General features: G+C 40.8%; 1 protein-coding gene across 5 annotated transcripts in view; it reads left to right on the top strand.

Moving 5' to 3' along the window:
• The window catches only part of CAPN6 (calpain 6), a 55565-nt gene that overhangs the window by 25743 nt on the left and 7749 nt on the right, over nt 1-22073 (top strand). For all 5 annotated transcript variants that reach the window (XR_011903549.1, XM_072336503.1, XM_072336501.1 and 2 more), the window contains 9 exons: nt 5727-5858; nt 6376-6584; nt 6922-7114; nt 9604-9797; nt 13098-13175; nt 14375-14570; nt 16706-16828; nt 18362-18564; nt 19223-19344. Coding sequence is in view for 4 of the 5 variants with exons in the window: in XM_072336503.1 (XP_072192604.1) it covers nt 5727-5858; nt 6376-6584; nt 6922-7114; nt 9604-9797; nt 13098-13175; nt 14375-14570; nt 16706-16828; nt 18362-18564; nt 19223-19344 (1450 nt within the window). In the remaining variant the exon portion in view is untranslated. The remainder of the gene's footprint in view (nt 1-5726; nt 5859-6375; nt 6585-6921; nt 7115-9603; nt 9798-13097; nt 13176-14374; nt 14571-16705; nt 16829-18361; nt 18565-19222; nt 19345-22073) is intronic.

Genomic DNA, 22073 nt, shown 5'->3' with positions numbered 1-22073 from the left:
CCCCATGCTGCCATGCACATTCCAGTCATTAATAATGATTTGAACTCATTTATAACTGATTTTATTAAAGGCTAAGGAATAGATTTCCAATATCCTTATTCCTGCTGGTGGGTAGCTCATCATGCAAAAGCTCCTTTGAGGCCTGTGTTTCCAATATTAAGTGTTGAGCATCCTCCATCCATCCGGAGACCAGTCAGTCCTCCATCACATGTTGAGTTATTTCTACAATGAAATGGCAGAGAGCCCTCAGACCTTCAGTAAACACTTTGTTGCTGAGGTTCAGGAGAAGGTCAGTCCTACGGCAAATCAGTCCTACCCATTCCAACAACTGTCAGCGTTCTGGGTGAGAGCAGCTCCAGTGTTGCAAGGGTCAGGTGAAATCTAGTGGCAGCCAGAATACACACCATGTTGCCAGCATTTGTTTTTTTCCTCACAAACACTGATTCCAACCTTCCCTAAATACATGTGTCCTGTAGACTGGGCAAGGCTCAAACTCATGGCTTTTACTAAGTATTAGTCACAACTAGCCCCAGATTGAACATGGAAAAGAAGAATGCCATTAAAATGTTTGTAATGCATTTAGTTTTGTAACAAGATTTATTGAAGAGGGAGTGTAGGGAATAACTATTTCCCAATCCCCAAATAACATATTTTACATGTAGCTGGAGCAAACTGGTATACTCTTCCCCTTGCCTATGTATGGGTGGATTTCTCTTTTTAAGCTGTATTGGCATTATCTTGCATTCAGGAACAGATGTTGCTGGAGAATGAGCATGAAGTTGACAGAAGAGTTATGCAGCATGAGCTCAGGCTGTACAGACAGAAACTGAAGGACTAAATCTGCCTTTTGTAGATTTACAGGCTGTAGCAGGATAGATTGTAATTGCTACTTCCAGACTCAGTAAGGGCTATTACTGAGGTCATACCTGATCTGTTTCCTTTTGAAGGAAGTTTCTCTGAGAGCTGTCATTTAAGAGGGTAGAGCTGTACCACAGAGCATGACTGTAACTCAAGGATTCTCTTTTTTCATTCCTTAAACAGTCTTCTCAGGCAAAACAAGGTTGCAAAAGGCTTTTTGTGTATGCTGAAATATGTAGCACAGTAGAACTCAATTATTTTTCTTCCTAGGGCTAACTACTATTGCATTGGCAAAGGATTTCTATAAACATCCCAGCACATCTGGGATTTATTATGAGATAAACAATCTCTTCTACCTCTAAAGATATGCAGCTTCAAAATAAGCGTTCTCTTTGCTACCCTCCTTTAGGTGTGGCTGGTTCATAGTTAGCAGACAAGCTGAATTTGTGCCTCTATATTCTGGAAGAATTGCCCTTTACACTTCTTTTTCCTTACCTTTCTATACCAAACTCACTCTTTGCAAGAGCTGGTTCAGTATGATATGAGGACAGGAGAAAACAAAATGGGAAAGATTATGATTTCTGACATAAATCAGACTGCTTTTAAAAAAACAAAGGCAATGGTCTACCCAGCTCAAGCAGATCAGTGTGTTTTCATCAAGGAAAGATCCTGTCTCTGTATAAGCAATGCTGGTTTATTTTTATGATGTTAGGAGTGGATTTTTTTAATGGTCCTGAAGAAAGTAAGCTCTAAATGCTACTGAATCCTTTGAAAATCTTCTCTGCAAATGCTTTTACTGCTTTTCTTTCTTCTTCCCTTTCGACAAATCTTATTTTTTGTCCAAGACAATTGACAGAATCTCATCCATTACAAAATGATCTTTCCCTTTCCTCATCCATAGGAGATTTTTTGTAATGCTTTACAGTGCAGGTTCAGTTATTGTTTGTGAAGATACACAGTGAATTAATTAACCTCCTGAATATCCTTCTCCCTGTTTATAACCAGTATGGCTTATTAATTAGCTCATGGACTTATGCCAACAGATGCTCCATCAGACCTAAGGGTAACTTTTTCCTTTATCTGGATTCCTGAAGATTCAAAGTAGCCACAGCAAAATGAATTGAATGCATGAAATTATTCAGTTTTTTCCTGCACTTCATTTCATAGATTCGGTGAAATGGGAGTCCATTGTCTCTCACAGCTGACATTGTTCTGAAATTTCATAAGAAAGATATATAATAGCAAAGTTGCCATCTTTCATGCTTGTACTATAGTCCAAACTTTTTTGCATCTTAGTGAAATTTCAGACCTCAATCTATCATACCCAAGCAGCTGTCAAGCACTGTAAGTCTCATAGTATACACTATGGTTATAACACTAACCATACACTATAGTGTATATAACACTAGGTTATTGTTTCAGATATGCTTGAGACCAGCTTGACTTCTTTTTAGCGTGGGATGGGACTGGTCTTGTGACTAAGAAAGAAGCAGTACATCTGATGTAGTTTGGCTTTTGTAGGCCTTTGTATGTCCTACAAAAGTATGAAAATTGGAACTAATTCAGTCTTCTGTAATGTGAATGCAAGGCTGATGAAGTAAATCACTTGGAGTGCTCTCAAGATGGCGTTGTATCAACACAGTCCTGCATAGATTTCACTTGTTTTGGTACTAGTCAGTATGTTCGTTGCTGTTTGAGTAAGGGGCTAGTAAGCCAGGCACTGGACTGCTGTAGGACACAGGCTGGGCTGGATGCAGAAGCCTGTTAACAGGGTTTGGAACATAAACTTATCTTGATGTCTTGGTAAAATAGTGTGAAGGAAATAGAATGAAATTCAGCATCACTTCATTAATGCAAACAAGTACAATACTTTGGTGTTAAGTGACTTCCTGACTAAGTTGGGGAGAAGGAATGACCTAAGCAACAAGTTCATAGAAAAAGATCAGAGAATGGATCAGTCTGAATACAACCCAAGTATATGAAACTAAGGTGAAAAAGACAGAAAAATGCCACCCCATCTTTAATAAGCAAGAGCTATGTGTACTGCAAGGCCTTGTTTGGAGTATTGTGTCTGGGCTTAGCTACCACATTTCACCAGTGATACAGGCTATGTAGTGCTAGAGGTTGGATAGTTGGAGCCCATATGGTGCAACAAAAACCGGACTTGACATGAATAATTTGTTTTTGCATGTAGATGAAAGTCTGGTTGCTTGGGGCAACCAAAAGTGCTTTGAGATCTTCACAAGGAACTAAGAACAATATAGTTAAGTACCATATTTCTTACTGTGTTGAGGGAATTGTGACTTAGATAGCTAATTCTGTCTCAAAAGGACTCTTCAGGATGTGGTGTTGCATTAACAGTGGAAGCATTCAACTGGCAGCTGACTATTACTGTGCATCTCACCTAAGCCACACAGTGACAGCTATCACAGAAGCTCTTGTAACGTATGTGATTAATGCCAGGAGAAGCTGAGGCAAATGTCATTTTCTTTCAAGTGTTGTCCAGATCTTCTGTGTAGTTTAATAATCATGTGTTTACCAAGCAAGATCCTGTAGAATTTAAGGACTGTGGTGGAAATGGTGAGCTGCTGTCTCTAAGTTCTGCTGTTCCATGTTTACTTTGGTCTGCAGTGGTCTGCACATGCTAATCTCGCCCACATGCCTGGCAATCAACACTTAACTGCTCTCTGTTTTTAATCTGAGGACTATGTAAGATATGAGACATATTTCAATTAGAAAAAGAGATAGTTTAATGTAGTTATTTTTGGCAAAGAAAACCAAATAAGATAAGATATTTGTAATACATGGTAGTACTTAATTTCTTGCAAAACTGATGAAAGCTTTGGCTTCCTACAGTGAAAGCAAAGTTTGAACAATTTTAATCCAGGAGGGATCAATTTTTCCCTTGTTTGTTATGATAATAAAATAACATTTTGAAAGGAAAAACAAACTAGAAATCATTACTACCAGACAATGAATTTGGAATCTTTACTCCCACCGTGAAGTCGAGGCCAACTGATCAACCGATGCCAGCTTCTGCAGTAGGAAACTGTGTTTCTTTTCATCAGCTGAAATTACCATTCCATATTGTCACCAAGGCAGGTGAACGAACCTGTCCTTTCTGTGGATGAGTGTGTCATACATGGTCAGATTTCATCATACTCACAATTTTGTTTCTAGCAAGGTTTGTTAATAGGCTTTGAAACTGTCTCTGACTGAAACTGCTTCCAAGAACGGAACAAGAATGCCATATAACGATCAGTCATTTGTTTACCAAGAAGCATTTAGAATTTTTACCAACTCTTATTTAATAAGAAATGCCTCGTGCAAAAAAGGAAAAAGAAAAAAAGAGAAAACCAACCAAAAAAGACAGGCACGTATTCTTAGAGAAAACATTATCAGCTCCATGCACTGTGTACAGCGAGCCACCGCAGACTGCCATCTGCTAAACCTCTTCAGGAAAACAGGCTTTCAGCTCAGCGCTGACGTTCCTTTTGTCCTCAAAAAGTAAGTTCAGATGCCATTGTTTTGTCACAGTCCCATCAAAGGGAAGGCTGAGAAGTTTTGATGTGCCCTGTGGGATCATCATCTGTAATTACCAAAGGAGCATGAGACCCCAACAGGTGAGGAGCTCAGCTCCTCATTCCACTGCTAGTAACAAACAGCAGACTGCTGTAAATGTGGAGTCTTCTACAGTGTTGAGGTGAGATGGAGTTATTTTTTCTGCATGCCTAAGCATGAGATAATTTCATTCCAACAGTTGAAATTGAGGATTATTCTTTTACTGTGAAAGAACAGAATTTCTTACTGCTCTTCCATCTTCTTAAGCGTTCAGGAAAAACAGTGATTCAGATAGAGAGCATCGTGAGCAATCTTAGAGCTGGCTCTGTATCAACAATGGGATGTTAAGATTGGCTGTTTTTTTTAAGTTTCACTTGGCCCAGTCTGAATCTGTGAGGCCTTATTCATCAGGTTAGAAGAACCCTTTCTAGAGTAATCAAGACAGTATTACTGCAGAATGCACCCTTATGGCTTTCCTGTTTGATGATACTTAGAAGTGTTCCTTCTGGTGCCTTGATCTGCAGGCCATCATTGCTCCCCTTGAGAAAGACACAGGAAGGGGAAAGCTAGGGAGGAGCGGGGAGACATTACAGCAGGAGTCAACTATCTGCACATAAAACGAAATGGAGACAGGAAAGCAATGGGAGAGGAGGCAAAGTGGTTCAAATAAGAGCCAAACCAATGAGAGAAAGGAGACTCAGAGACTGTAACACACACTTCAAAGATGTATTTTCTGGATTTTTCAGTGCTGGGTGGAGGAGTCACTGCAGCAGCTTATGCTGTCTGTGGAGGAGTGCTGCCAATACGACAGCCAAGGGACTGGCGATGACAAAAAATAAGCTTTTCTGGTGTCAGTAGCTTCATTTCCTGCTACTTATCTTGATGTTTACTTTTTCTTTGTCAGAACCTTTCCCTGTAACGCTTCCTTCTTCTCCTTTCCCTTGTTTTCAGCTGCTCATCAGCTTGTCCTAATGTCAAATAGTTCTACTAACTACTGAATGCATGCTAGTCCTCAGAGATCATTGCAACTGAGAGCAGAAATAGGAACTTTTAAGTAATTAATTAAGCCAGAAAAGAACAGCTGAATTCTGACCTTTAGATAAGGCTATATAGACTACACATAAGAGGTTTAATAATCCTGTATACCCTGACTTGTAAATGCACTCTGTGTCAGAATGCTTTTGAGTTTCCTGTTACAGAAACTTGGTGTTTTGACAGGGAGAACAGCACACATGAATGTGTGGAGAGGGGTAGCTGTCAGAAGGATGCTGTGATCATCCCCAGTAACCTCTGATTTGCGTTGTTAGGATCTCTGTCAAGACCCCTATCTGTTTGTGAATGGAATCAGCTCTCATGACTTGCACCAAGGCAGCTTGGGGAACTGCTGGTTTGTGGCTGCGTGCTCCTGTTTGGCACTGAGGAAGACACTCTGGCAGCAGGTAGGTGGCCAGCATGCTCGCTGCATGAAGAAGCTAATATGACTTGGATAAATAGCAAATGTTGGTGGATTCAAATCCTCCCTTTCATCAAAAGTTTATTTTTTCAGTTATGAGACCTCCCTACCGCAGGGTTAATTGAAAAAGCAATGGTCATTCTCTGGTTATCCCTGGGTATCAGCCTGTGACAGGGGGGCACAGGCCCCGGGAGAAAGAAAAGAGAGACAAAGGAGCGAAACAAAAAGAGGAAGGGGTTTGTGGTTAGACCTGGCCAGCCCCTGGCCACGCACTCTGGGAGAGGGGGAAGGGTGCAGATAGCTTTAACAAAGGGAAAACACGACGACAGGGATCTGAGGAGGAATGGGAATTTATTGAGTGTAACAGAATCAAACAAAACGAGAGTGAGTACCCAAAGTATGAGTTGAACCACGACGGTGCGAGGGCAGCACGTGCTTTCAGCTCTCTGAATAAATCTTAACGTAATGCATTTAGTGAACTTTCCCCTTACCTGCTTTCTTAGGTGATTCCAGAATTTCCAGAACAAGAATGGGACCCTAAAAGACCAGAGAAATATGCTGGGATTTTCCGTTTCCGTTTTTGGTGCTTTGGAATATGGACAGAGGTAGTTATTGATGATCTGCTGCCAACAATTGATGGGACATTGATCTACTGCCATTCCAACGTGGAAAATGAATTCTGGAGCGCATTATTGGAGAAAGCTTATGCAAAGTAGGAGCCAGTTCATTGTCCTTCCTTTTGGACCTCAGTGCTGTCCCTTCTATCTGTCTGCTTATTTTCTCTCTCACCTTTATCATACTTTCAAGGACTTCAGGTTTGCTCCCAGTAGAGAACCTAGGAGGTTGAAAATGCACTTTACTTATAAGCAGCCCAAAGCCTTAAGGACCTTTCCACTCCTTTCTTAGCAAGGGTTTATCTACAGTCTGCATTTTCACTTAGTTTTGTTTTCCCTGGTGAGCCACAAATACATTACCTATACTCAAACTGAGTTAGAGCACTTCTAAAAGCACAGAATAAAATGAATTAAAATGTTCTGTGTTACCTGAAGGTTGGCTGGATCTTATGAAGCCCTGGATGGAGGCAGCGCTGCAGATGCAATAGTGGATTTCACTGGGGCGGTGGCAGAATCTATTGATTTGGTACAGGGAAAATACAGCGAGACTATTTCGGAGCAGATGAAGCTGTTTGAAGATTTGCTGAAAGTGCATAAGAGAGGCGGGCTGATCAGCTGTTTCATCGCGGTGCGTATGGAGAGCTGGATTTTTGGAGTTTATTTCAATGAACTTTCTTACCTGGAAAAAAATGTTACTACTAGATAAAAGTATATTCAGTGTGACCTTCATTTGTATGCTTTGGAAAAGCTTTGTTTGGAAAAAACTATCACATGGCCAGTGCTCTCAGCCAAGTATGATTACAAGAGTCACCAAATACAGTCACAAAATCGCAAAGCTATTTGTGCTGTTGGCCACTTTACTCTGGATCTGAAATACCAGTCTTTGTGAATGGTCACAGTTAGGTATTGACCCAAGGTTAATGCACTTAGAATGCCCTAATTTACAGGCCAGTTGGCAACATTCTATTTCTTTATTGCTTAGGGACATTCATTTGAAGAAAACTGTTCTCTCAGCACTAAGTTGCTGAGTCTTCTCAACTCTGGTTGTGAAGGCAAAGTCATCTTGCAGGTGTAACACTGGAGTTGGGCTGAAAGGCTGAGATCTGCTTGAATTTCCCCATCTGTAAAGCAAAGCTTGTATTCCATTTTCAGATTCCACCTGTATTGTGAGTGCTAAATGGACCCTCAAGTGCTGATTCATTCTGAAACTTGTATGAATGACATGGCTGTTGTGCAGTTATCTAGAATAGCAGGAAATCAGCTGTGTTTGAAGATGCTTGAGGATCTTATATGTCTAGCTATGCCTGGCCACACACTGCCCTGAACCAGTGCCATGCTACCAAAGAGTGCCAAGCTATCTGATCCCTGTGGGAAGTTAACTTGAACCTGGGAACTCAGCTAGGATGTGTCCCAGCAGCATAAGACAACAGCTCAGAAACAAATTTCTGTCTTTGGTGTTTGTTTTACCTTTGTCATGAGGACAGAATTTGTATTTAAAAATACAGGTCTGATTTACTTGGACCATGCTGGCAGATCAGACTTAGCAGTGTGATTGTTATTAACTGTGTTTACAAAAGAATTCATTGGTCCAAAATGCTGAGTCAGTTCAGTTTCCTGACATGGATCTGGTGAAGGGGTAGACAAAATCTAGGTAGTTGTATTTTGGAAATCAATTAATTAGGCAGCTGTAATCCCTTCATGTCTTCCTGGCATTGTATTTCTGCCTGTCAAATTAAATGCAGATGTCTCTAAGCATTATTATGCAGAGGCTATTCCTATTAGTTTGGATTGACTCATCTACATTTATCACTTTTTGATAGATATATTATACACACAGTGAAGCTTGCTAGATATGGAATATTTAATCCTGGAGTGGCTCCCTTGCTAACTTAAACACGTCATCATTTTCCTCTTATTACTTACAAAAAATAGCTCTGATGTTTAAATATCTCAGCTAAATGAATAAATAAATGGCCCTGGAAGAAAGACAGCCCAGCAGTTGAGAAAGACCTGAAGGATAATAAAAACAGCAGAGAATGTACAGACTCCTGTGCTGTGAAAGAGTCTTGTTTGCTTTTAGTTGTGAAAAATGCAAGTGAAAGTGTTACGCTGGAGGAAGCCCAAACCCTTTGGAAATGTCTGTCAGTCTTGATGTAACACATGTGCTGATTCTTTAGGAGCTGTTGATGGTGAAAGGTGAAGAGATCTGGGAGAGAGTCTCACACTTGCAAGAGCATCTGTCTTTTCTGATTTGATATCAGTTTCTCTTTTGCCTTTTTTCATTTATTTTTTTTCTGATTTCTTCTCTTTGGGACTGAACAGTTCAGTATCAGTATCACTTGCCTGAGGAGAAAGACTGGTCTGTTTAGACCAGAGAAATTTTGACATGAGTAAAAATATTGGAAATAATGCAGTGCATTTCATAATTCTAGTAAGTCTATCTCTACACCAGAACAAGGACTTGCTTGATCATTGAGCTGTTAATCAGACCATTGCAAGTTACACACAGGATCTGCACTGACACAAATGTGTCTTTCTTGCTGTACAAGTGAGTATCTTAAAGCATATGGATTATGGCCCAATACAAGTGAGAGAGAGATTCTGGATATGGTTCATTGCAGAGCTGTCCATGCTGGCATCAGATAGCATATGATTAATCCAGAGGCATAACCATTTGGGTTGTTTCTAGCTGAGAAGAAACATTATAGCACTGTCACAGTTTTACTTTTCCCACTCTCCTGCCTGGTGTATGTGTTGCTCAAAAACAACATTGCCCTGACTCTGTAATTCACATTAGCTCCAGTATCAGTGTTTGATACTGTTTTTCTGGTTTTAGGTGTACTTCAAAGATTTTGTTTTGGATACATTAAATGAAATTGTGTTCTTTTTTGGTAACTTGGCAAATATTATGTATGCTTAGATTTGCATTTCATTGAACCTTGCTCATCCAGCACGACAGTCTTCCTGTTGAAGTCTATGAGAAGCAAACCCAGTTTCTAAGAAAGCCTAAAGCTCTGTTAAAGAAAATTAGCCTTCCCTGTCCTGCCCCTTGAATGTGTAGATGTCAGATGTCCTCAGTGACATGAGTTCTCTTTTTTGTCATTTTTGGTGCTGAAGTCTTCCTCTGGAAGAGCCAATGAGGTGGAGGCAAAGACGGGTCTTGTCGCTGGTCATGCCTACTCAGTGACTGCAATTCGGAAGCTGCACCTTGGAGAAAGGCTGACATTCTCCTTTAAGGCAGAAAAGCTCTTCATGGTCAGGCTGAGGAATCCCTGGGGAAATAGAGAGTGGAATGGTGCCTGGAGTGACAGGTAAGTGCTGACAATCCAGTGTCAACAAAATTGTGTTTAGGGCCACTAGAAGCTGGACATGTTATTAAACACAAAGACACAGTGACAGCCTGCAGTACTCAATGAGATCTGAAATGTTCTGTCATCTCTTCCCATTCCATGAGCACATCCAGGAGGTTATAAATTTCTGGACCTTAGTATACATTGTTCTTCTGGTCAACTGGATCTTGAGTAGAAAAACAGCCTATGATTAAGGTGATGAGTCATGAATACAAGGTTTGTTCCCAGCTTCACCACTGAGTTTGTTTGTGACTCAGTTTCTCATCTGTAATTCCTAGCTGCTGGGGATGATACGAATCTTTCATTCTTAACAAATTTAAGCAGCTGGTGAAAAATGCTGTAAAATTACCATATCTACAGTTTCTTGAGCTATTTTATACTGAATTTTTATATGGGCCGTGAGCTTAGCAGGCACCCCTTCAGAGTTGGCAGTGATTGCTGGAGGAGATGTATTCCATTGCTGGCAAGTAGTACATAAAAAACATTTAATTAGCATGTTAGAGTTCAACACTGTGCTTACCAGCCACTGTTAGTATTCAATAATGCAATGCTATTAACAGTATAATAACTTCTTATCTTCCAGTTTTAAACAAGAGTTTGGTTCAGATGAAATACTAAGCTGGTAGAATGCTAACAACAACAAAAAAAGTGATTATTAACAGAGAAGGTCTTGTGGGGGATGTAAAGGTTGGAGGCTGTCTGCAGCAAAGTGATCCCAAAATGGTAGATTTTTTTCAGTCCTTGTTGAAGCACAGAAGGGATTCAGCAGAACTGCTGCCTTGCACTTCCAGAGGGCAGACATCGGTCTCTTTCAGACCATGGTTGAGAGAGTCCATTGGGAGGTAGTTCTGGAGTTTCTCCCAGAAAGGCTGGGAGTACATTAAGGAAGTTATTTTAAAGGTGCAGGGGCTGACCATCCTCAAGTCAGAGAAGACAAGCTAACAGGGAAGGAGACCAGTTTGGTTGAACAGAGACCTTTGGCTGGAACTCAGAAGCAAGAGGAAAGTTTATGGTCTTTGGAAGAGGAGACAAACAACTTATGAGGATTACAAATGTATAGTGAAGCTGTGCAGGGAGAAAATTAGGAAGGCCAAAACCCAGCTGGAACTGAACTTGGCTGCAAGGTGAAAGACAACAATGAATATTTCTTTAAATCCATCAGCAGTTAAGAGGAGAACTAAGAAGAATCTCCATCCCTTGTTGGACACAGAGGGGAATACAGTGACAAAAGGTCAGGATAAGGCTAAGGTACTTAATGCCTTCTTTGCCTCAGTCTTTAATAGTAAGACTAGTTGCTCCCTGGGCACACAGCCCCTTGTGATGGACAATGGGGATGGAGAACAGAATAAGCCCTGCATAATCCGTGATGAGATGGTTTTGGACCTGCTCTGAAAGCTGGACACTCACAAGACCATGGGGTGAGATGGATGGCACCCTAGAGTGCTGAGGGAGTTAGCAGATGTGGTTGCCAAGCCATTCTCCATTATCCTTCAACAGTTCTGGCTAACCAAGGATGTCCTTGTGGACTGGAGGCTGGCAAATGTGACACCCATCTTCATAAAGGGCCAGAAGGATTGAGGGGCTGAGGTAAACTGTATGAGTTTCAGTAGGGCCAACCATCAGGTCCTGCATTTTGGTCACAACAACCCCAGGCAACCCTGCGGGCTTGAGGGAGAGTGGCTGGAAAGTTGCCTGATGGAAAGGGATCTTGGTGTGCTGATGGACAGTCATCTGAATATGAGCCAGCAGTGTGCCCAGGAGGCCAAGGAGGCCAATGGCATCCTGGCCTATATCAGGAATGGTGTGGTGAGCAGGACTAGGGAAGTCATCCTGTGCCTGCGCTCAGCACTGGTGAGACCTCACCTCGAGTACCGTGTTCAGTTTTGGGCATCTCAGCACAGAAAGGACATTGAGGTGCTGGAGCAGGTCCAAAGAAGGGCAACAAGGCTGGTGAAGGGTCTGGAGAATATGCAGCATGAGAAGCTACTGAAGGAGCTGGGGCTGTTTAGTCTGGGGAAGAGGAGGCTGAGGGGAGACCTTATTGCTCTCTTCAAATACCTAAAAAGTGATTGCAGTGAGAGTGAGTTCGGTCTCTTCTCAACTGGTGATAGGTGATAGGATGAGAGGAAATGGCACCAGGGGGGATTTATGTTGAATATTTCATTACAGTAAGTGTTGTTAAGCACTGGAATAGGCTCCTCAGGGAGGTGGTTGAGTCACCATCCCCGGATGTGTTTGGAAACCATTTGGATGTGGTGCTCAGGGACATGATTCAGCTGAGGGTTGTTAGGGTACTCTGGCTGGATTGTGGTTGGACTTGATGATTTTGAAGGTCTTTTCCAACCTGAGAAATTCTATGATTCTATGAAAAGAGTTAGTATGTCTTTTTTTAACTTAAGCCCTCGTGGTTCTCTGCTAGGTCTGGTCTGAGCTGCTACTCATTTCACAGGACTATGATGTTGGCCCACTGTTTTTTAGCCTAAGAAAGAATTGAGAATTTCCAAATTGGTAAAGAAAATGTCTCTTATGACTGGCAGTCTCTTTCCTTCAGCTTCAACTTTATCTTCCAAATACATATGGAAAGGGAATGAGGAATAGTGACTCTATTTTTTCCTGTTAACATATAAGGGAAGGGACTTGTGCTGTATTCTGCCATGTTACCTGATCTAAGCATTATAATGCTTGTGTGTAGAATCCTTGGGTCCCATGTAGAGAGGTGTGTCCCCTTGGGATCAATGTAGAACATATAAATGCATGTTAAACCAGGCAATGCAGTGTAGTATTACTCTGGAAAATGGAAGCTAGGCTTCAACTGTAACACTTTCTTTTCAAAGACTCTGGGAAATCTGTGGAGCTCTCCTACCTCTTAAGGAGATTGAAAGACAAAGTTAATACTCTGGTTAGGAAATCCACCTTTCTTTGAAGACCCTTTAACAAACTGAATCAATCTCATATGACCTTCCAAAATAACTTTTAACTGTTCTATAATAGAGTGTAACAAAGGAAATCAATGAAGTTCTGCTCTAATTGTGGAATTTGCTGTTCACCTCGTCTATTTCTAGTATCTTTCGAATCAGTTAATGATAAACTCCTTCTGTAGGCCACATACCTTTTTCTTGATTATAATCTACCATTTTATATTCCAAAGTTACTTTTATAAAGAGGGACCATGAGAGAATTTCAATTGTTTTTCCAGATAAGAATATTTAATTTCATTTAGTAAATCTTTTTTTTTTTTTTTTTTTTTTTTTTTTTTTCTAGTTCTGAAGAGTGGAAGAAAGTCAGCAGTGCAGAGCGTAAAAGTCTGGGACTCACTGTTGAGAATGATGGGGAGTTCTGGTGAGTCAGGTGGAGGGGTTGGAATTAATGGCTACATTGAGTAATCGCAGTTATCTCTGCAATTCAACAACTTCAAAAACAACTTTCCAATATGAATAATAGCACAAGGTGTGTTTCTTTTGAACTCCCAAAAGATGACAGAGAAAACAGAAAGAAAAGAAACAAAACAGATTACAAACTAGTAGAACAGAATAAGTACTTCACAGTAAATACGAGCTTCAAATGCCTTCAAGATATCTACATTTATGACAGTCACAATCTGAGATGAGCTAACACATGTACTGGTTTAGGTGACAGAACACCAAGTACTGAACACACTGTCAGATTTGTTTAGTGACCACAGTGTCTATTTGTAGGATTTCTAGGTCAACCAGGACCAAGGTGCCAGTAAATACAATCGCTGCAAATGAAATTTTGTGTTTTTTAGTTTTTTTTTCAGCACAAAGACAGGAAGTGTCCATTTTCTATAGAATCTGTAGAACCCAGATCACTCCCATCCTGCTTAAAACTTGGATCCAACAAGGCAGTCTGGCAGCTTCTTCAGTGGATCATCACTACTGCATCAGATGTGCTATTAGGGCTCAGTATGGAAAATGTTCTGTTCTACTTTGTCAGAACTGGCAAACAGAAGCCACCTGTAGGATTTGGTCCTGGAGCATTAATGGGCCAGTACACTATGGTAGTCCAGAGATACCGATCTGTTCTCTATTACAAAGAAGGAGCAAATATTTTCTAACTGTCCTGAAATCCAGCCTGTTACCATGGCAGTTGGAGGTAATAGCACTGAGATACTATAAAAATCTATGTCTAGACCATTTAAGTTTGAATCTTGTTCATGGACGGATGTAACAAGGACCCTAATAATGTTCTTGAGGAGTGGACAGTTCTTTGGTTGCAGGTGATCTCCTTTCTCCTTGCAAAAACTGAAGTTATCAAATCTAGCCTGGTAGATAACCACCTGTCATTTTGACTTCATACTCTGAGGTGATAGTTTTTTAAGTGAAACTCTAAGGTAGTGTGATTGTGGCTTCATGAGTATTTCCACATGAGGAGGTTTCTGGTGAATCTGTCCTCTGGAAAGCTGAACAATACCTGCTGTTAAAGTACTGGAAGATATCATGTGTTGTTGTGGCTCTTTGGGTGAATAGCACTGTTTACTTTTAAATAAACCATGATTTTCCTGGTGTCCTGTGGAATAGGATGACATTTGAGGACTGGTGCAAGAATTTCACTGATGTGGACATCTGCCGGATTGTGAATACATCCGTCTTCAGTATCCACAAGACCTGGGAGACAAAAATGATGCATGGGGCTTGGACAAAGAATTCAGAGCCCCTGCTTAATCGCTGTGGTGGCTGCTTTGATAACATCGAGACCTTCCTTCAGAATCCCCAGGTGAGAGTCTCTACTTCGCACAGTTTGGAAGTATATCCATTTAACCAGAGTTTGTGAAGTAGATAGAGAAGCAGTTTTTCACTCCTCTGACTTAGTGTCAGCACCTCCTTTCTAGAAGTTGATTTTATACAGATGTTCCTGTGTATTAATATGAATGTATTCCATGTACTTGTAAGTATTTAGCTATCGCAGAGAATGAAGTATAACAGTTACGGTTGAGTGCAATGCCTGATGTAGTGGAAATTCTTCTTATTCCAGTTGTCTCTAGGCTAGTTAATTAAAAGTCTCTTAATGGCAGTGCTGAAACACATTTATGTTAGCTTAGGGCCATCATAAGTTACTATGGCGTGTACTACTGCAGTCTAGAGAGACACTGTTCTCCCTCTCATTGCTTGACACTGAAACCTCTTGTGAAGTTAATCTGTATTGAGGGGGGCTTTGACACTTCCAGTTCCATTAAAGTAAGTAAATTTAAGCCAGGTATGTAGGTATCCCTACAGCCACCTGCTGATTTTCAGGTTGGTACCTGTTAGGACAGCTGAAATGCCATCAGTTCAGAGATTGCCACAGTTGCACACCTCTCATCAGTCCAAGAGATCTCTCTTGCACTCTTAAAGCTTCCCTTCCACACCTTTATTTGCTCTAGGACATCGTAGGCTGTCTGATAGCGTAACATTGCCTACAGTTCAGAAGGGATAAGAATAAAACTGTGTCTCTGCATATTTTTATTTCACTTTTTGAATTCCCCTACAGAGGCTCCCAGAAACCCCTGGGATTCTTTCAACAGGGTCCTGTGTCTTGTCTGGCCCAAAGCTGATTTATTACACAATGAATAGTACAAAAAAATACCAAATTGGTACCATGTAACAGCCAGCTCAGAATAATAGGTAGTAGCTGTGGAGGAGTCTGATCTGGTCAATAAATACTAGAAACAACTAATAGATACCAGAGTCTTGGGAAGGTATTGATTTTGTTCCTTTCCAGTACTGCTGTGCTCCAGGCAACTCAGCCAGTGGTTGGTGTTTCCCTGTGTGTGTGTGTGTGTGTGTGACTGCCTGAGATGGTGAGGGTCAGGGATGAGAAGTGGTATAGTGCCATATCTGCACGGCTCTAACCATACATTTGGAGGGGTGTTAGGATATTTCAGGAGATTGTTCCACAACAGTAACCAAGGCAATCTCAGTACCTATCCGAGAGCAAAGCTCAGTGAAGTTTGGCATTTCAGCAGCTCTTGGAGGAGAAGGGATGGACTGCTGACAGATTTTCTCCTCATGCTAGTCAGAGAGTTTCAGCTGAAATCACAGCATTCAGCTGTGCACCGCTGCAGTTTTATGTATGCTTTTATGTGTTTGATTCACATTCAAAGGTCTCTGAGGATGAAAATTGCATTTAGATAGATAGGACAGCATCTGTCTAAACTTGGGGTGAATAGCATCCCCTTCTCTTCCACTGCTTCTGACAACTTAGATTTTGCCCTCCGTGTGCAAGAAAGAAATAAAATCCAGAGCAAGATACATCGTGTGTTTAATTCTTTATCATATACAGAAACACCCATTGGATGCTTTTCATCTGCATCAAGCCCACAGACTCATTTTAAACTGGTAGAATTGCTTCAGTACTGTAATCAATTCAAGAACAGTTTATTGAGATAGGAATTGGTGCCTAAGCTTGAAATAATTTGCTTCGATTGGTTGTAAACCCAGGTCCATTCAAGTTTAAACAGTTTGGATAAAAGATAAAGAGAATAGTCTAAAATGAACAAGAACGCTGTCTGGAATCTATTGGTTTAGTTTTTTATCTCACTTCTGATTTACGTATATCTAAATGAAAGTTTCAGAGCAGCTCTTCCCTTCTGCTGCCTCAGCAGTTATTTTTTAGTACCATCTCATACTATCCTGTTAGGCAATTTACCTGCTTTTTTATATCCGCGTTTTTGTGGGTTTTGGTATTTTTATTTTTAATAAGTATTAATTTTAAGATGTAAATTGCTGGGAACACGTTATGCAGAACTTTCCTCCTACCCTCAAATGTATTTTCAGGTCCCTCCTTTTTATGCATCCACTTCCTTGGTGATAGCTTTATCCTCTGTCTAATAAGGCTTTTTTATCAGCTTAGTCTCCACTCTCTTATTCTAGTACATCTTTGATGTTAAGAAGACAGAAGACAAAGTGTTGATCTCATTACAACAGGAGGATCGGCGCAGGAGCAAAAAAGTAGGGAAAGGAGACAACATCATAATTGGTTTTGAAATCTTCAAGGTAGGCAGCCATCTGCACAGCTGGTTCGGTTTGTTCTGAAATCTTGCTTCATTCTGGCAAATGAAATCTTTGATAGAGGCATAATTATCACAGAGTGATCTGGCTCTCCTCTCCACAAGTTGTGTGCGTATACTGCATTCAGTCTCCACAGCTGACATTAGACAGACTATTTGAACTGCACTGAATTTAGTTCAATGCAAACTCAATTTGAACTGAAGGAGTGTAAGTCATTATTACCTGCTGCAAAAGGATTCTGAATGTTTTTCATTCTTCCAAGCTTTGAAGAGACAGAATGTATTTTCACAGAAAAAAGTACTAATGCCTGAAACAAGGAGGTTTTGTTTCTCCTTCTCACTGGAGGCTCCTATCTCCATTCCACCAGCAAGTACAGCCAAATGAATGAATTCTGAAAGTCTGCAGTTCTTCTTTTCCCACTTAGACAAGTCAGAAGCGTCAAGAGCGATTTCAAAAGCTGGAGTAGTGAGTAGGAAATGAGAACATGTGAAAAGAAGCCAAAGGGATTCCAGACAGTAATTTAATTACACTCCTAGGTCAAGCTGTGTCAAATGAAAACACAAGGACCAAAAGCAGAAGGAGGAAAGCAAGAGAAACAGCTACGCATCTGCTTTTTCACTAAGGCAAGGGATTATTTTGTAATCCCTTGCTGTAACTAGTGGGGCTGTGCTCAGGCTATGGCCTTACCTCAAAAATAGTCCATTCTTTAACAGTCAGTCACAGCTGTTGGCATCTATATCACACCTGTATGTTTAACAATTGCTTGCTTACCAAATGTATTGAAAAATGTCAGTCTAGAAAGTAGCATAACCTCCCCATGCCTTGTTCATGTCTAGTATGTATATATAATTGCTAGGAAGGCTTGGAAAAGAAATTGCACCTTCAGGAAGATGTCAGTGCTCTGTCTTTTATTTCTGTTCAATAATTTTCTGTTTCAGGAAAGCTGTAAACCACCAGATTAGTTAACATGGCTACGGGCCTTCAGAAGACCATGCTGTAAATTATCAGAAGATGAAAGAGAAATACCAGGAAAAAAAGGCAGGGCTGTGATATAAGACTGGAGGGCTGTATCTCACACGTGGAGTACAGCATGCTATAAAAAGCAGGCAGATAAATCTCATCCTCATCTAAGATGTCAGTGTAGCTTAGCTGCTGAAGTCCTTGGAGTGTGCACACATCTCTGCAGATGTTCAGAATTCTGCAGCAGCATAATGTCTGTTAGTGGACAGATGTCTTTGCCAGTCCCAAACTATCACCTGCACCTCGGGATGTATCAGTACATGTCTATACCCATGCAGCGAAGTGCAAAACAGTGTTGCTTGGGAGCTGGTGTGGTCTAGCAGTGGGAGCACTGAGTTGACTGTCAGGCGTCTGTCTATGCCACAGCTTCAGTGCGTGAACTGTGACAAACCACAGTGCTTTTTCTGCCTGTGAAAGGCTGCATGATATATGAAAATCCTGCCTGCTGTCTCTGATATCTCTCCTTGCACTAATCTTTATATTGCTCTGTGGTTGTAGGTAGAAGATAACAGAAGCTATCGACTACACAAGTTGACTGTGCAGGAGAGAGTGGCCACATCTCCATACATCAATACACGCAATGTGTTCTTGAAGAAGATCCTTAAGCAAGGCCGTTACATCCTTATCCCAACTACATATCTTCCTGGCATCACTACAAAGTTCATCCTGAGACTCTTCACCGATGTGCCATCAAAGCTCAGGTACTTTGCATTCACAGTTGCATGAGATCTTCCCTTGCCTGTATTGGTGGCACCTTCTCGAAAATAGTTGCCTGGTTGCCCTCAAATATTGTTGACTCGCTAACATACATCCCTTTAGAACTCCAGAAGGTGTCCTTCCAGATGGCCTGGGTCATCTCCAAGGATCTCCAGATGGTCTACTGGCTTTTGTGTGTGCTCAGGACATTTTTGTTTGGTGACTTAAGAGCAACTGGAACAAGAACTTGATCTTCTGGTCTGGCTTTTGTAGTTGCCTCAAGTTTTGGAGCAGAACTGTGCATGTTGGTACTTGCTGGTACAGCTGATACTGTCTTTAACCAAACATTCGAAACTAGTGGCTATCAGTGAGGGCAGAACTAGTTCTTAGTAGAACTAGGCCCAGTGGATTTCTGTCTTGTTTTGATATTACTTTTGTTTGTTTGTTTTAAGAAAAAATAAAATCCTGCCATTTTTGTATTGCTGTCTTACAAGAGATGAAATACATTTAGCATGGTTGGCTTTGTTTTTATTTTTGCAAGTCTGTTATTCCTGTACCAGAAATTTGCAACAAATTTTAAGTTCAGAAAAGGCCAAAAATACAAAATCATTGATAGACTGCTTGAAATTCATTGTTTCAGTTGCTCTGCCTTGATTTTTTCAGAGAGCTGACAGCAGATAAGCCTGAAATGACGTGTTGGAGTCTTCTTTGTGGCTATCCACGCAGAATCACCCAAATCAAAATCCATGCAGCAGAAGGCTTACAGGAGCAAGATGGATCAGGTGGTAAGTGTAAAGCAAGCCTGGAAGAGAGTTGGAAAGGGCTTCTTCAGTCCTCTGGAGCTGAGCTAAGCTGGTATGTAAGCAGTCAGAAATTATCCAAACAAATTGAAGGTTTGTAGGATTTTTTTTTTCAACAGGTTGTAAAATCTGTTCAAAAGGAGTGCTCAGATGAATAGGATGATGTAAACAGGCAAGAGTCATCTGTCATCTATACTGGGTGCAGACGGACTGTAGTAGCCAGACTCTCCTGAGAAGCTTTTCGTAGGGATTAGTAAGAAATTAACTTTTCAGGGGTATCTGTTTTCTGAATGGAAAAATCCAGGGAGACTGTTGAATAACACAGACTGACTTACCTCAGTGATATCATTCATAGCTGTCAGAACACTTTGCTCTTCGTTACCATAGGTTTAAATAACACTTCAGGGGAAGAAATATGTTGTTTTGCTAGGTACACTATGAGAGGGAGAGGTTAAATTACTTGTACAAGACTGTGTGCCTGCACATTGAAGGAAGTGTCTTGAAACAAGAATGCCTAATGTCTTTCTGGTACCTGATGTTGGCAGTTAATTAGGAAGCATGTCCAGTTGTCATTTACTTCCTCCTTTTCTACTCCTGCTGTCCGTCATCCTTTACTTTTCATGACCAGTGGAATAGAAGACCAGCACTAAGTCTTGGGAGGAGAGAAAGTAAATGAAACTCGATTTCATTGACAGTTTGTGGTAAAGAAATCATTAGACCTTGACATTCGGTGCAGTTCATCCTGAGACTTGTGGATTAACTGTAAAATTTCTCCCACTAGCTGGCTACAGTTTTGTTCCCTTTTTATAGTTGTTCCTTGTACCCACTGATCTACTTTTCACTGTGCAAGTCCCTTTCTGTTAACTCTGGTTGTCTCTTCAGGGGACAGGAATGTTGGAGGGAAGAAATGTAGGGCATTGCTTCAGTTCATTTGACTTGTTCGTGTTTTTCAAGAGAAGGAACTACAGACACCTCAGTCAAGCAAGCAGTACAGCCCCGTGTTCTCAGAAAGGCAGGATGGATGGGATAAATGAATATATCACTGCATGTGACAGAAATAGCAAAGCAGTACTTTGAAAAGAGGGAGTATGTTCTTGTGCTTGCCCTGTGAAGGCCATTTCCATTTTTAAGGTGCTTTTTTTTCTTCCTCCATTTAAAATTCCTTAAACATTTTTCTCCAGCATTCCCTACAATAAAGTACTGAAAGCCAGATCCCACCCTTAGCATTTCACAATCCTTAGCACAATTACAATCTTGACAGGATCATTAAAAACAATTGCCTGCAGCTGCCAACGAGAAGGCTTCAGCTGAGAGCGTTGTCAGATTTGGTGCATTGTGACACAGACCTCTGGAATATACAAATGGAACTTAAAACTGATGTTTAATAGATACTCCCGTAGCACAGCCCAAAATACTGTTAGGACCCAGTGCTACCACACATGTTCAGGTTGAGCAGAAATATCTTCTATTCTGATTTCAGCACCCAGAACTGGGCTTGTAACTGCCCTGACAAAAGTGAAAATGAGCACCATTGTGGGAAGAGCTGTGTATAGGAAATGGGCTCACAGAATTGCTTTAAACTTAAGCAAAATTTGAACACAGAAGCCAAAATGAATCTTATTGTTTGCCTTTGAATAAAACTTCACCAGAAACGTTAACATTTTCCTTTTGTATCAGCACAAAGATTTTTAACAAAACCCTTTGTCCTTTTTTCAGCCTGCAGTACCATTCATAGGGCGCTGAAGGAAGGCTGAGATCATTCTTTCCAGCAGCATTCCCCGTTACCTTGGATTCTGCTGTGAAATCCATTTGAATCATTCTTTATCAGCACCGTTTTCCCTTTAAGTATCTCTAACTCACAAGATACATTCATAGATTATCTTTTAGATCACCACATCTTATGGCAGCTTTAAAGAAATGGAATATGTAGAGTGCATAAATAAAAAATCATAAAGTCAAACATGCGTATTTGTATTACACATTAAAACCAAGCTGTGCAGTAGCAAGGATAACACCAACAACTGCACTCTGATTTCTGAGGGTGTCTTGCAGGGAAGTTTGCAAAGTTTCTGACTGATACTGGATTCCATTTTTGGTAGGACAAAAAGTAGAGTATGGCACGCACTTCTCCCCTTTGGGTTTTTGGGGTTTTTTTTGGTACATTAAAATACTTATAGAAATAGAAATATAGAAATTCCCTGAAACACAGCATACATGTGAATTGTAAATATACACTAGAAAGTAACGTGTTAATGTATTCTGAGATTGTTTCCTAATACTGCCACAGAAGAATTCAACTTACTTTTGTCTCTCATCTCTTTGACACCTTCCACCTCTCTGTAGCTTCTCTGGATTCACGTCTGTTCTGTTTCCTGTATCTCAAGGAGAAATAGCAGCCAGGCAATCAAAAAAATAAATTAATTGAAATCATATGTCTCAGAATTGAGTTCAGAGCTCAGGCACATGGGTAGTTACCAAAGTAAGTCTTACCTTCCACTCCTGGAGCGTTTCCATTTCCTAGAAAATTTAACTAGAGTTAAAAGTCAGCAGCAAGCTCCTGTATAATCAATATTGTGAGCTGAGACAAAATGCCACATGGCAGTTTCCTTCTGGAGAGACAAGTGGAGGTGTCCCTTCAGATTAGACACAGTCAGTGTTTATTCACATAGGAAACAGGTGAATTAAGTGATTGTGTTTGCTGCTAAGAGAGCCTC

Source organism: Excalfactoria chinensis, chromosome 4 (genome assembly GCF_039878825.1).
Source record: "Excalfactoria chinensis isolate bCotChi1 chromosome 4, bCotChi1.hap2, whole genome shotgun sequence".
NCBI classification, from domain to species: Eukaryota; Metazoa; Chordata; class Aves; order Galliformes; family Phasianidae; genus Excalfactoria; species Excalfactoria chinensis.
This window is presented reverse-complemented; position numbering and strand designations above follow the sequence as displayed.